We start from the raw sequence: 15,443 nt of genomic DNA, 5'->3' as shown, positions 1-15,443 counted from the left end.
GTGTCTGAGCCGCAGCGCTCCCGCTCGGTGTGTCTGAGCCGCAGCGCTCCCGCTCGGTGTGTCTGAGCCGCAGCGCTCCCGCTCGGTGTGTCTGAGCCGCAGCGCTCCCGCTCGGTGTGTCTGAGCCGCAGCGCTCCCGCTCGGTGTGTCGGAGCCGCAGCGCTCCCGCTCGGTGTGTCTGAGCCGCAGCGCTCCCGCTCGGTGTGTCTGAGCCGCAGCGCTCTCGCTCGGTGTGTCTGAGCCGCAGAGCTCCCGCTCGGTGTCTGAGCCGCAGCGCTCCCGCTCGGTGTGTCTGAGCCGCAGCGCTCCCGCTCGGTGTGTCTGAGCCGCAGAGCTCCCGCTCGGTGTGTCTGAGCCGCAGCGCTCCCGCTCGGTGTCTGAGCCGCAGCGCTCCCGCTCGGTGTGTCTGAGCCGCAGCGCTCCCGCTCCGTGTGTCTGAGCCGCAGCGCTCCCGCTCGGTGTGTCTGAGCCGCAGCGCTCCCGCTCCGTGTGTCTGAGCCGCAGCGCTCCCGCTCGGTGTGTCTGAGCCGCAGCGCTCCCGTGCGGTGTGTCTGAGCCGCAGCGCTCCCGCTCAGTGTGTCTGAGCCGCAGCGCTCCCGCTCGGTGTGTCTGAGCCGCAGAGCTCCCGCTCGGTGTCTGAGCCGCAGCGCTCCCGCTCGGTGTGTCTGAGCCGCAGCGCTCCCGCTGGATGTGTCTGAGCCGCAGCGCTCCCGCTCGGTGTGTCTGTGCCGCAGCGCTCCCGCTCGGTGCGTCTGAGCCGCAGCGCTCCCGCTCGGTGCGTCTGAGCCGCAGCGCTCCCGCTCGGTGTGTCTGAGCCGCAGCGCTCCCGCTCGGTGTGTCTGAGCCGCAGCGCTCCCGCTCGGTGTGTCTGAGCCGCAGTGTCCCCGCTCGGTGTCTGAGCCGCAGCGCTCCCGCTCGGTGTGTCTGAGCCGCAGCGCTCCCGCACGGTGTGTCTGTGCCGCAGCGCTCCCGCTCGGTGTGTCTGAGCCGCAGCGCTCCCGCTCGGTGTGTCTGAGCCGCAGCGCTCCCGCGCGGTGTGTCTGTGCCGCAGCGCTCCCGCTCGGTGTGTCTGAGCCACAGCGCTCCCGCTCGGTGTGTCTGAGCCACAGCGCTCCCGCACGGTGTGTCTGAGCCGCAGCGCTCCCGCTCGGTGTGTCTGAGCCGCAGCGCTCCCGCACGGTGTGTCTGAGCCGCAGCGCTCCCGCTCGGTGTCTGTGCCGCAGCGATCCCGCTCGGTGTGTCTGAGCCGCAGCGCTCCCGCTCGGTGTGTCTGTGCCGCAGCGCTCCCGCTCGGTGTGTGAGCCGCAGCGATCCCGCTCGGTGTGTCTGAGCCGCAGCGCTCCCGCTCGGTGTGTCTGAGCCGCAGCGCTCCCGCTCGGTGTGTCTGAGCCGCAGCGCTCCCGCTCGGTGTCTGAGCCGCAGCGCTCCCGCTCGGTGTCTGAGCCGCAGCGCTCCCGCTCGGTGTGTCTGTGCCGCAGCGCTCCCGCTCGGTGTGTCTGAGCCGCAGCGCTCCCACTCGGTGTGTCTGAGCCGCAGCGCTCCCGCTCGGTGTGTCTGAGCCGCAGCGCTCCCGCTCGGTGTGTCTGAGCCGCAGCGCTCCCACTCAGTGTCTGAGCCGCAGCGCTCCCGCTCGGTGTGTCTGAGCCGCAGCGCTCCCGCTCGGTGTGTCTGAGCCGCAGCGCTCCCGCTCGGTGTGTCTGAGCCGCAGCGCTCTCGCTCGGTGTGTCTGAGCCGCAGAGCTCCCGCTCGGTGTCTGAGCCGCAGCGCTCCCGCTCGGTGTGTCTGAGCCGCAGCGCTCCCGCTCGGTGTGTCTGAGCCGCAGCGCTCCCGCTCGGTGTGTCTGTGCCGCAGCGCTCCCGCTCGGTGTCTGAGCCGCAGCGCTCCCGCTCGGTGTCTGAGCCGCAGCGCTCCCGCTCCGTGTGTCTGAGCCGCAGCGCTCCCGCTCCGTGTGTCTGAGCCGCAGCGCTCCCGCTCGGTGTGTCTGAGCCGCAGCGCTCTCGCTCGGTGTGTCTGAGCCGCAGTGTCCCCGCTCGGTGTCTGAGCCGCAGCACTCCCGCTCTGTGTGTCTGAGCCGCAGCGCTCTCGCTCGGTGTGTCTGAGCCGCAGCGCTCTCGCTCGGTGTGTCTGAGCCGCAGCGCTCCCGCTCGGTGTCTGAGCCGCAGCGCTCCCGCACGGTGTGTCTGAGCCGCAGCGCTCCCGCTCGGTGTCTGTGCCGCAGCGATCCCGCTCGGTGTGTCTGAGCCGCAGCGCTCCCGCTCGGTGTGTCTGTGCCGCAGCGCTCCCGCTCGGTGTGTGAGCCGCAGCGATCCCGCTCGGTGTGTCTGAGCCGCAGCGCTCCCGCTCGGTGTGTCTGAGCCGCAGCGCTCCCGCTCGGTGTGTCTGAGCCGCAGCGCTCCCGCTCGGTGTCTGAGCCGCAGCGCTCCCGCTCGGTGTCTGAGCCGCAGCGCTCCCGCTCGGTGTGTCTGTGCCGCAGCGCTCCCGCTCGGTGTGTCTGAGCCGCAGCGCTCCCACTCGGTGTGTCTGAGCCGCAGCGCTCCCGCTCGGTGTGTCTGAGCCGCAGCGCTCCCGCTCGGTGTGTCTGAGCCGCAGCGCTCCCACTCAGTGTCTGAGCCGCAGCGCTCCCGCTCGGTGTGTCTGAGCCGCAGCGCTCCCGCTCGGTGTGTCTGAGCCGCAGCGCTCCCGCTCGGTGTGTCTGAGCCGCAGCGCTCCCGCTCGGTGTGTCTGAGCCGCAGCGCTCCCGCTCGGTGTGTCTGAGCCGCAGCGCTCCCGCTCGGTGTGTCTGTGCCGCAGCGCTCCCGCTCGGTGTCTGAGCCGCAGCGCTCCCGCTCGGTGTCTGAGCCGCAGCGCTCCCGCTCCGTGTGTCTGAGCCGCAGCGCTCCCGCTCCGTGTGTCTGAGCCGCAGCGCTCCCGCTCGGTGTGTCTGAGCCGCAGCGCTCTCGCTCGGTGTGTCTGAGCCGCAGTGTCCCCGCTCGGTGTCTGAGCCGCAGCACTCCCGCTCTGTGTGTCTGAGCCGCAGCGCTCTCGCTCGGTGTGTCTGAGCCGCAGCGCTCTCGCTCGGTGTGTCTGAGCCGCAGCGCTCCCGCTCGGTGTCTGAGCCGCAGCGCTCTCGCTCGGTGTGTCTGAGCCGCAGTGTCCCCGCTCGGTGTCTGAGCCGCAGCACTCCCGCTCTGTGTGTCTGAGCCGCAGCGCTCTCGCTCGGTGTGTCTGAGCCGTAGCGCTCCCGCTCGGTGTCTGAGCCGCAGCGCTCCCGCTCTGTGTGTCTGCACCGCAGCACTCCCGCTCTGTGTGTCTGTGCCGCAGCGCTCCCGCTCGGTGTGTCTGAGCCGCAGCGCTCTCGCTCGGTGTGTCTGTGCTGCAGTGCTCCCGCTCGGTGTGTCTGAGCCGCAGCGCTCCCGCTCGGTGTGTCTGAGCCGCAGCGCTCCCGCACGGTGTGTCTGAGCCGCAGCGCTCCCGCTCCGTGTGTCTGAGCCGCAGCGCTCCCGCTCGGTGTGTCTGTGCCGCAGCGCTCCCGCTCGGTGTGTCTGTGCCGCAGCGCTCCCGCTCGGTGTCTGAGCCGCAGCGCTACCGCTCGGTGTCTGTGCCGCAGCGCTCCCGCTCGGTGTGTCTACGCCGCAGCGATCCCGCTCGGTGTGTCTGAGCCGCAGCGCTCCCGCTCGGTGTGTCTGAGCCGCAGCGCTCCCGCTCGTTGTGTCTGAGCCGCAGCGATCCCGCTCGGTGTGTCTGAGCCGCAGCGCTCCCGCTCGGTGTGTCTGTGCCGCAGCGCTCCCGCTCGGTGTTTCTGAGCCGCAGCGCTCCCGCTCGGTGTGTCTGAGCCGCAGCGCTCCCGCTCGGTGTGTCTGTGCCGCAGCGCTCCCGCTCGGTGTTTCTGAGCCGCAGCGCTCCTGCTCGGTGTGTCTGAGCCGCAGCGCTCCCGCTCGGTGTGTCTGTGCCGCAGCGCTCCCGCTCGGTGTGTCTGAGCCGCAGCGCTCCCGCTCGGTGTGTCTGAGCCGCAGCGCTCCCGCTCGGTGTGTCTGAGCCGCAGCGCTCCCGCTCGGTGTCTGAGCCGCAGCGCTCCCGCTCGGTGTCTGAGCCGCAGCGCTCCCGCTCGGTGTGTCTGTGCCGCAGCGCTCCCGCTCGGTGTGTCTGAGCCGCAGCGCTCCCGCTCGGTGTGTCTGAGCCGCAGCGCTCCCGCTCGGTGTGTCTGAGCCGCAGCGCTCCCGCACGGTGTGTCTGAGCCGCAGCGCTCCCGCACGGTGTGTCTGAGCCGCAGCGCTCCCGCTCGGTGTGTCTGTGCCGCAGCGCTCCCGCTCAGTGTGTCTGAGCCGCAGCGCTCCCGCTCGGTGTGTCTGAGCCGCAGCGCTCCCGCTCGGTGTGTCTGAGCCGCAGCGCTCTCGCTCGGTGTGTCTGTGCTGCAGTGCTCCCGCTCGGTGTGTCTGAGCCGCAGCGCTCCCGCTCGGTGTGTCTGAGCCGCAGCGCTCCTGCTCGGTGTGTCTGAGCCGCAGCGCTCCCGCTCGGTGTGTCTGTGCCGCAGCGCTCCCGCTCGGTGTGTCTGAGCCGCAGCGCTCCCGCAAGTACCAAGTGCGCATGCGCATTCTGCACTTCATGGCGGCTTGTGAGCGATCCGCATTTGCCGGTCGCTCATGCGTATGTGTGATTGGAGTTTACCAGTCACGCATCTCCATGAGCAGCCGGCAAGTACCAAGTGCGCATGCGAAGTCGGCGCTTGCCAGCATGATAGAAAACCAGGACAACATCCCAAAAAGACAGGACAGAGGCCTAAAAACCAGACCATCTGGTCGCCCTGCCCTTTGGTGTACCTGTCCATTACCTCTCATGGATGGAACACGCCGCAGGCCATATAGAGGGCCCTATCTTTAGGAATGACACTTTCCCTAAACTAGAAAATAACAAAGGGGTCCTGATACCAACACACATAGTTACAGACTCATAAGACTTACATTGAGATCCCCCATCCTGATCTCCTCTTGGGATCTGAACTAGAATATTCCACCTACTTCTTATATACCCCATAGTGACATCACTAGTCACTGTGACTGCTAGGGGAGGGATATGGATTCTACAAAGTATCTTTACTTGGTGCCGAGTGATGTCACTTTCTAGAAGTGGGTGTGTCTAGGTTTCTGCCCAGCAACTTCATACCATGTGATGGGGGGCTGTCAAGTCTCTCTCACTCCCCCCAAGTACTTACCTTTTCTGACACATTTTTGTTATACCAGATTTTTGTGTGTTAAGTGCACAGATATATTGCAGCAGAGTAAGTGTAAATATTAACTAATTGTAAGTACCTTGTGAAGGAGAAAGGTGGGACAGCTAGTTGCCTGTGTGTATTAATCTTGGTTGCATATATAAATCATGTGCTCACAGGTGTGCTGTCCATAACAGGTGGTATATAGGGACAGATTGAGGGGAGATATTGTTCATTTGAGGGAACTTTGCAGAATGTGAAAAGTGGGGCAGTTAGCGATCTGTGTATTGCGAGCTGTGTATTAACCCTTGACCTGTATGCAGGTCACATGCTCAGAGGCGTGCCATACATGACTCATGTCACTTTCAGTGGGATTAAATCTTCACAATTTGCTATATTCACTAGTTTATGAAAATAAATACAGTGTACTTGCCGACCCTGTGTTTTATTTCACATTGAAAATATAACTCTTCGAAATATTGTCAAGGTTAAGACCCAAGTCTTTGCAGAGGAGTTTGGCTTAGTTTGTTTCCATAAGGAAAATAAATTATATTCAGTCCTCGTGAAATATGCTAAATGAAACTTGCCATATGCCGTCTGCGTGTTCTTCCAGGATCCATAACTCAAATACCAAGTGAATGACCTTGAGAGTTATGACTGGATCAAACTGATGGAAAAAAGTTGACAACTTGCATTGATACTGAGAGAAGTGGAATAGCAAAGCAACCATTAAAAAGTAGTAGTACGTTTTAAAGATAAAACCATTGGTAATCTATGTATGAAAATTGTTTTTTTTATGTCATCTTTCTAAATATTTGTATGCTCGGCACACTGCAACCTAGCTTTCTGATTTAAGGTACAACTCTTCCCAGATATAGGCCTGTCATTTAACACACTGCACAACCCTGTGGCAGCAAAGGGGGTAAGATTTTTGGAGATACGAAGTGATTCATTTTCTCCATGTGAGATGTGTTTGTCTGTTGATTTTGATGTCTAATGACGTACAGTATAATGAGTTTTTAGAAATTGTTGAAAATAAAGATAAGATGCTAAACACCTTTACACCAGAATGTATGCATTGCTGTATTTCGGTTTGAGGGAAACCAAACTCTTGTGCATGATGCCTTTACCCAGAAATATGCATATTACCTTTGTCTCACCTGGTTTCAGTTTGCCAAGACTATTTCACTTTGCATGCATCAAGATCCTCTGTAGTGTTCCATAATGTACTATAAAGATATTCTGTAGTGTTCCATAATGTACTATAAAGATACTCTGTAGTGTTCCATAATGTACTATAAAGATACTCTGTAGTGTTCCATAATGTACTATAAAGATACTCTGTAGTGTTCCATAATGTACTATAAAGATATTCTGTAGTGTTCCATAATGTACGATAAAGATACTCTGTAGTGTTCAATAATTTACTATAAAGATACTCTGTAGTGTTCCATAATGTACTATAAAGATACTCTGTAGTGTTCCATAATGTACGATAAAGATACTCTGTAGTGTTCAATAATTTACTATAAAGATACTCTGTAGTGTTCCATAATATACTATAAAGATACTCTGTAGTGTTCAATAATTTACTATAAAGATACTCTGTAGTGTTCAATAATTTACTATAAAGATACTCTGTAGTGTTCAATAATTTACTATAAAGATACTCTGTAGTGTTCCATAATGTACTATAAAGATACTCTGTAGTGTTCCATAATGTACTATAAAGATACTCTGTAGTGTTCCATAATGTACTATAAAGATACTCTGTAGTGTTCCACAAGTTGTCAAAGATACTCTAATGTCTCATTTTCAGAAAGTCTTTGGATTTGCAGAACCCATCTAATATTTAGCTAAAAACGGTTGCATATTGACATTTTGGATATATATTATTTGTCTAATTATCTTGACTAAACTTTTCCTGTGTCTCAAATTGCAAAGTCAAACAACTTGTGGTAGCCACTCGGTTTGCTGGAGAAAGCAATGATGAGATGGCTACTAAGATCGTTATGTCATGATCATTTAATGAACAACTGATACATCCTGAGGGCGATAAAGCAGTCACACAGTACATCATAATTACTCATTAATCAGGTTCTCTCTCGGGCATTGAAATGTGAATTTATGCATACTGTGGGATGTTACTAAACCCAAACGCTTATTGTGCTATTGAAAAAGGTCAATACATTTCCAACCAAAGCTGATTTACAAAAACAATGTACAACTAGTTATATATATATATCTTTATTATGCACAAAAGAAAGTGACACAGTACACACTAAGCAGACCTGTACACAACATACGTTAAAAAACTGTGTTGGAATAGGGAGAATAATACTGTGCACAAAGGCTGCTCAAACTAGCCGGCTGCACGAGGCTTCTGTTACATTTTGTACTAAAATACTGCATGTTCAAAGTTCAGATACATTGTATATAGTATGAATTGATAGATTTGGGTGGAAATACCAGGTTCACATTCTATTAATGGTTATTATAATTTTGCCAACACAACATGATTATTGTGAACGCATTATTAGAATTGTAAATGCTCCTTTTGAACAATGAGGTAGGTTACATACTAAAGATTAGCAGAAATGTACATGGCAGAAAACGTTCAAGTTGGGAAATATTGCCATTTTGTACTTCCTAACAGACATGAATATTTGCAGAAAGAATTGATAAAGAAATCCAATTGCTTATCTAATAGATTCCTGAAACCAAAAGTAGGGTTAAAACATTTACTCATCTTGCCAATACTGGACAGTAAATGCAGCTTTAATTTCAGACACCTACATATCTGGGAGGACCAAGAAATTCTGCATGAAACATGATTAAATGAGAAATAGGATTATCTTTAGGAATCCACAATGAATAGGACAGTTCAGAAGAGAGGTTCAAAGACAAATACAATATCTAATTGTCTGTCATGTCAGTGGAACTTGAACAGTCGTCTTTAGGAGCGATTTCTCCATCATGGGCATGTTTTAGTTGGAAGAACATACACTGGGAGCTGAGCATCCAAGTCTCCTGGCAGTAACACCAAGGCAAAAGTGTGGGGGGGAGGGCGAGGGGGAGAGAGGGGGGGAGGGGCGGGGGGGAGATGGGGGGGAGGAGTGAGGGGAGAGGGGGGAGGGGTGGGGAGAGGGGGGAGAGGGGTGAGGGGCGGGAGGGGAGAGGGGGGGGAGAGGGGCGGGAGGGGAGAGGGGGGGAGAGGGGCGGGGATGGGAGAGGGGAGAGGGGGGGGAGGGTGTTAGTCCCCATAGAATGGTTTTATTTTCTGCTTTCCACTGCGTAAGTAAGTTGCTGCACGACACGGACGGCAGAACTACAGGTAAAAAACTTTTAATCTCCATTGCTAGTAAATGTTGTGCAGGTTTGGTATGATCGCAGTATGATCATTTGCTCCTCTTGATTACAATCCTCTATTAAAGCTGCAGTTCAAGCTGCCGTTTTTTTTAATTTAAATTTAAAACAAATCCCATGCAATATGCGCATCAATACAATCTGCGCACTGACAAGTGATTAGCTAATCTGCAGATCAATATGTGCATCAATACAATCTGCGCACTGACAAGTGATTAGCGAAGCTGCAGATCAATCCGTTCTCCTGTAATCGATCGCTTGCTCCGGGTTATTTAATTCAGTTCTTGCACAGCATTCTGGGAATGTATTCCTGGAATATGATTGACTGGGCAGTTACTAGATACAATTGGTGCACTGCTAGAGAGAGGTCAGGGCTCAAGAGCCGGAGCCAATCAGAAGGGGAAGGGGGCTGTCACTATGGAAATGCTTCCTACATTAAAACATTAAAAATGTATTTAAAACATTTTTTTTAAATGCTACAAGTATTTTGTCATAGTATAGAACTGATTTATTAAAGAAACCACACACGTAGGATATTGCTTGAACTGCTGCATTAATCCTAAAGCATACATCGCAAGGCCATATCAAACCTGCAGGACAAACACACAATAGCCCTAATTTAAAGGCAATACAGATAGAAACTGCAAGGGGAAAAAAGAACAGATTATCACCAAACCCCACGTGTGTGCTTTCTATTCTCTATTACTGCTGATTGAAGTGACTTTATATTTACTTATGATTTGTATGAATGTGAAATCATTTTTAATCAGACTGTTGATTCTACAAACACTGAAACTGACATGAGAGGTACATAATATTCCTTAGGTAGCTGGCAGTTCAGTGCACGCACACGCACACGCACACGCACACGCACAGTAATATAAAGTGACTGTCCGTACATAATTAGAATATAAGAATATACACTTTTTTTTTTAAAAGTCTGTAAATATAAATTTGTAGATATATTATAGTTAAAGTAAATTATTGATAATATAAACAATTTTCTCTCAAAAATATACATTTAATGTGTTTACGGATATTCTGAATCCAGCCCATACACAAACGCTTGTTTTCCGAGGACACACGAGTCGGAGATGGAATGAGTAAAACGGGAGAACACACGGGGTGTTACAATTCACAGTAACAGGAATGAAAAACAATCTTATAGAGTAACTTACATTTATCTTAAAACATTTAAATATAATCTTTATACATAATGTAGTAAAATATAGCTATAGGTATAGTAAAGACTCTTATCTTCTCTGAAGACAATTTAAAGATTTTTGTACAAAGAATATGCTTGTAAATTACATTCAGCTGCAGGTAAGGCGAAGCGCGTCCCTGTCCAACACACAGGAAGCTTTTAGCTTATTTACTTTGTTGCTTTAATAAAACTCTCAGCATGAACAGGTTGAAAACACTAAAATAAAGCAGCACTTTCACTCACCTGGGCCACTTCCCAGGCTCTTCCCCCCCCCCCCCCCTGCGCCTAACGCCATTATTCCGAACTCCGGTGACCCCCCGGTACCAGAGATTCTTACCTGTGAAGTTACCGGGTTTAAATCTCCCTTAGGGGAAACAAAATGGCTGCAAAATATCAAGCCAAAAGGCGACTGCAACATTAGTGGTGGCGGCTTCCTATCGGATGTCCATTTCAATCCCCTTTAAAAACCCGGAATAACGGTAACTTCAATAGTAAGTACGTCGAGAACAGGGGTCCCAGAAGCTGAAAATAACGCAGTTCATCTCTACAGGACCAAACTGTTACCGTCCTGAAAAAAAGGAATAGGGTAAGGGCAGCAAGGAGACTGCTTCATAGCACATTACATAGGGGCCTCGTCAAAGTGTATCTCTTTGTATACCTCCTACCTTTTTTCTAAATCATCCTGATCACAGATTTCTCAGTGAAAACCTCAGGTAATAGTAGTACTACCGTTCAAATAACAGTTGTGTGGGCTCATTACAGATGATCCCATGTTCATTTCTCATAAGTGGTTAGCTGCTGATCACAGATACAGATGTGTGTGTGTGTGTGTGTGTGTGTGTAATATATATATATATATATATATATATATATATATATATATATATATATATATATATATATATGTGTGTGTTATTTCTCTTTCTGGTTGGACTGAACAGTTTTATGTAAACAAATACAGTACATACGTGTACACACACACACACACACACACACACACACTGTATTTGTTTACATAAAAACTGTTCAGTCCAACCAGAAAGAGAAATAGCATGGCTACATGAGAATGTCAATGCGGTTTGACTTAAACCGTTTTAATCAATGTAACAAGTAATTTCTTTTCCACGTGTGTAATTAGCACTGAAATATAGTAGAGGTGAATCTAAAATTAAACAATAATTTCAAAGTAAAGGTTTGCAGGTTTGTAAACCATTATTCTGCTAAAGGTGAGCTTAGAGTTAGAGATGGGTGCATATTTGGACAAAAATTAGAGTTCACTGCAAAAATGTTTTTTCTGCATTTTTAAAAAATTTGTTAAAAAAAATAAACACCTCTTGGTTTTTTTTACGTTTGATTACTATATTAGCAAAAGTTTGGAAGGAGAATTTTTGCTTACAATGGAAAGTTCGCAAAAAACTATATTGGAAAGAAATTTGAACCATGTTTGCAATTTTTTTGAATTTTCCCTGAAATTATAAAAAAACATAAAAAAAAACGCAAATCAAATTTCAACGGATTCGCCAATCTCTACTTAGGGTGCAGGAGGCGATACCCACTCACGTCCTGGAAGATGTAATCAGACGTGGTGACAGGCAGCTCATAGTGATGAATATAAGTATTTTCTTGCATGATATAGATATACTATGCAAGCTACTTGCGTTAGGGACTCCTATTAACGATGGAAAGATTGCTATCAATTCTGAAATAGAAAACTACTGGACGGTTTCACATTGACCTTTGTCATCAGGATGAAAAGAGATAAATGCAGATGGTGGAAATGAAATATCCTTGACCAAGAAAGTGTAGAGGCATCCAGGTGGACCAAGAACACGCTGGACACAATGTGTCACAGGCCCATGTGACACTGAAACCTCCATAATAAAGTCGGCACAAATCTTCTCAGCTAAGTGCCAGAAAAATGCCACACCAGTCAAAGAACTCCAAATCAAGAGTGTGATAATGATCCAGGGCTCCCTTTCAGCATATTACATCTCTTATTACATTACAATAATAGATACCGTATTTAGATGCTGAAGATTGGAAGATCTTTTGTTTGAAGCACTTTTTCCCATTGTGTCCCCTATGTCGCTCTGTCTATTACTGCTGGGGAGTGCTGTGTATACAGCTGGCACTATACAAATAAAGATATACATACAATAGTGCGGAGATGTGGATATCCTTTCATTATTATTATAGAAGCTTCTGCTGATTGTATGTATCTATTCCAATACCTTCTCTGTATACTGTACATCGTCTCTTTCCACTTTGGGATATAGCAAAGTATGTTTACATTTCTTAACCCATTTGGTTGAACACCAATTCTAAGTTTAATGATCGCAGTTCATATATGATCAATATTCTTTCACAACACGTGTGTGTTTTTTCAATGGTTTATCCGATCTTTGAACCGTTGTTATTGCATATCAACTTGTATGCTTCTTTTCTTGTTAAAATCAACAGAATAAAAATCAATCTAATAGTTAAGCAAATGGAAAATCAGAATTTGGACTGGATCATTATCACACCCGAGTTAGGTGGCAGGTATGATAATCCTTAAACATCCTACCACAATTGCCTTGTTTGGCCAATATTCAAGGTTCTTTATATACATTCAATCAATCCATCCTACAGGTAGTTTTATATACCTACAATCCATTCACTTAACCCCTTCTTAGAAGGATAAGCCTGCAACTTATTGCTCTGCAATAGGCTGCAGCCATCCCTGGCATCAGAAAGGAGCAGAGTATCCCCGATTCTCTGCCTAGGAAAACTTCAACAACAACAAATCATTTAAAAAGAAACATGTGTATCGCTACAATAAAAACTGGAAAGAGAAGATATTTGGAAATCTTCTCTCAGCAACAGACACTAGATGAGCAGAGTGTTTTCCCAAGCGCAGCCGGCAGACTCATTAAACAGAGCTGCATCTCTCAGACTCATTAAACAGAGCTGCATCTCTCAGACTCATTAAACAGAGCTGCATCTCTCACTCATTAAACAGAGCTGCATCTCTCAGACTCATTAAACAGAGCTGCATCTCTCACTCATTAAACAGAGCTGCATCTCTCACTCATTAAACAGAGCTGCATCTCTCAGACTTGCCGTTGCATTCACATAGACACAATGTGCTGCTCATGTTACATGTCACTGGTTGCTGCTCATGTTACATGTCACTGGTTGCTGCTCATGTTACATGTCACTGGATGCTGCTCATGTTACATGTCACTGGATGCTGCTCATGTTACATGTCACTGGATGCTGCTCATGTTACATGTCACTGGTTGCTGCTCATGTTACATGTCACTGGATGCTGCTCATGTTACATGTCACTGGTTGCTGCTCATGTTACATGTCACTGGATGCTGCTCATGTTACATGTCACTGGATGCTGCTCATGTTACATGTCACTGGAATCGGCAGATGCTTCAGAGTCTGCACTTTGGATAATATTGGTCCATTGCACATAAAGAAATGCTGCTTACACAAAGAACTAAACACACCTAGCCAATGCAATACAAAATACACCGATGTTGCATATAGAATAGGAAAAGCAGCTATAAAAGAAACACACAAAGTGCTGCTTTTTATTGGCTAAATATATGCTATGCAGTATTGGGGCTTCCATAGTTGCTTTCTGATTCTATGTACACAGCATCACCGCGACTTTCCATCTTTCTAAATGTTTTTTTTTTGGTTTGTGTTTTGTACAAAGCCAAGGAACCCAAATACAAGTTGAACAGAATAAAAGCAGCATTTCAAAACTGGCATATACTTCACTTTGAGAGCAAAGGAGCCCATGTTGCAGACCTGTATACTGCATAATTAGTGGTTTTTCCCATTTCTGGACAGACCCAAAAAGACTGTTTAACCAGAAAAATTAAACCAGGCGATGTTATACTGAGATCCCTTTTCCCTTTTAGAAAGGAACCAAATGAATCCTTCCAGCTAGAGAGCTAATGTCAACAGTCACGTTGACCTCTGCCCTTAACATTGACGTCAGTGTTTCTGTAGGGTTGGCTAGGCAGTACTGCTGCTGGAACAGGGGGTGCCTTGTGTGCTGCCGATGCTGTGCGCAGCACTGCTGTTCTCTGACGCTGCTGGCGATGTGGGAACCTGCTGCCGTCCCACTGTATCACCTAAAAAGGCCAAAGATTTCTCATTAGTTTTGACATGTGGATTTGAGACCATTTATATTGCGGAAGCAAAGCAAATGGACATTAGACAATATTTCCATCAAACAAGTTAACTCAAAGTATGTGCAAAGGAACTGTGAATCAAGTATATACTGTAACAATCAAGTATATACTGTAACAATCAAGTATATACTGTAACAATCAAGTATATACTGTAACTGTGACAATCAAGTATATACTGTAACTGTAACAATCAAGTATATACTGTAACAATCAAGTATATACTGTAACTGTGACAATCAAGTATATACTGTAACTGTGAAGTGCTTTCAGTCCCATTGGGAGAAAAGCGCTATATAAATAAAGTTACTATTATTATATATTTTCGTTTGTATGTGTACTTAGATATTTGGTTGGGGAAGGATATCAAAGTTTTGCAACTTTTTTCCCCAGTGCAGAATTGACTGATGGTTTTCATTGAAATGTTTCTAATGAATAAATATATTTGCTCAAGTTAAAAAGCTGCATTAAAACGTATTAATTGCTTGACTAAGAAGTTATCAGTAATCATCGTTTTTTGAGCAACACAGGTATTTACGAGCGTGTCTTGGCATGCTCTTTTTGGATCGTTTTCATGTTGAATAAAAACATATTTTTTCCTGTTGAATGCTGAAATAACACTTCCCTTTATACCACTTAGATAAGTAAATAAAAATGTTTCAGTAATGTTTTGCCTGCTGAGTCCTTACTTCGGTTGTGTGCTCTATCAATGAATATATTCAGGGCAGAGATGTCATTCGATCTTAGTTCGGTCAAATGACAAATCCCTTACTTCAAAGCCCCCTCAAAGTCTTGTAATTTCCAATGGAATGAATAGACTAGAGAATGAAAAGAAGAGTACCAAAGCCTTTCTAACCAGGGAGGTGGGCAATGCAATCTCACTACAAAAGATGTCATTCAAAATTGAAGTCAGATTAACAATTACTGTAGGTTGCACCAACTCTCCACCTCCCCCCCAAGCCCCCAAACAAAAAGAATTTGAGCCGTATTGTTCCCTTATTAATGCAAAAAAAGGAAAAATAGATAGGATCATACCTTTATTGGACCAACAAAAGTTAAGTGTAAATCTTTCCAACTTCACAGACAATCCTGAAGAAGCCAGTGAGGTTCAAAATCGTGTACACTTGTTTGTCCAATAAAAGGTGCCATACTACCTCATTTTCCTTACCCTTTTTTTACACTAATTGTTTTAAGCAGCTCCAGCTCTGCAAAGCTCCTCATTTTAAAAGAAGATATGGAATGAACCCAGATTATTGCTCTAATTTTACCAAAAAGTCAGTGTGACTTGAATTTATCCAAAGGATTCAAATGGACCGACAAGAAAAAAACCATCAAACTTGTTTCTACCATATTGCTAAGTGGGCGCTGATCATAGTTAGCGCTTGAAATAAACTCCAAAAACACAGTTTCTAAGAGAGTATTGAGTATTTGCTAAACACACGCGGTCTACATTAAATATATACTCACAATTATATTTCAAAGTAAAACATGATGC

At 48.0% G+C, this 15,443-nt stretch overlaps 1 protein-coding gene across 1 annotated transcript in view; it reads right to left on the bottom strand.

Moving 5' to 3' along the window:
* Nucleotides 1–7,416: 7,416 nt before the first annotated feature.
* TGFBR3 (transforming growth factor beta receptor 3) overlaps nucleotides 7,417–15,443 on the bottom strand; it is a 212,765-nt gene continuing 204,738 nt past the window's right edge. Inside the window, exon 17 of the mRNA XM_075615548.1 lies at nucleotides 7,417–13,891. Within this exon, the coding sequence (XP_075471663.1) occupies nucleotides 13,773–13,891 (119 nt within the window). The 3' untranslated portion in view covers nucleotides 7,417–13,772. The remainder of the gene's footprint in view (nucleotides 13,892–15,443) is intronic.

Source organism: Ascaphus truei, chromosome 10 (genome assembly GCF_040206685.1).
Source record: "Ascaphus truei isolate aAscTru1 chromosome 10, aAscTru1.hap1, whole genome shotgun sequence".
Lineage (NCBI taxonomy): Eukaryota > Metazoa > Chordata > Amphibia > Anura > Ascaphidae > Ascaphus > Ascaphus truei.
This window is presented reverse-complemented; position numbering and strand designations above follow the sequence as displayed.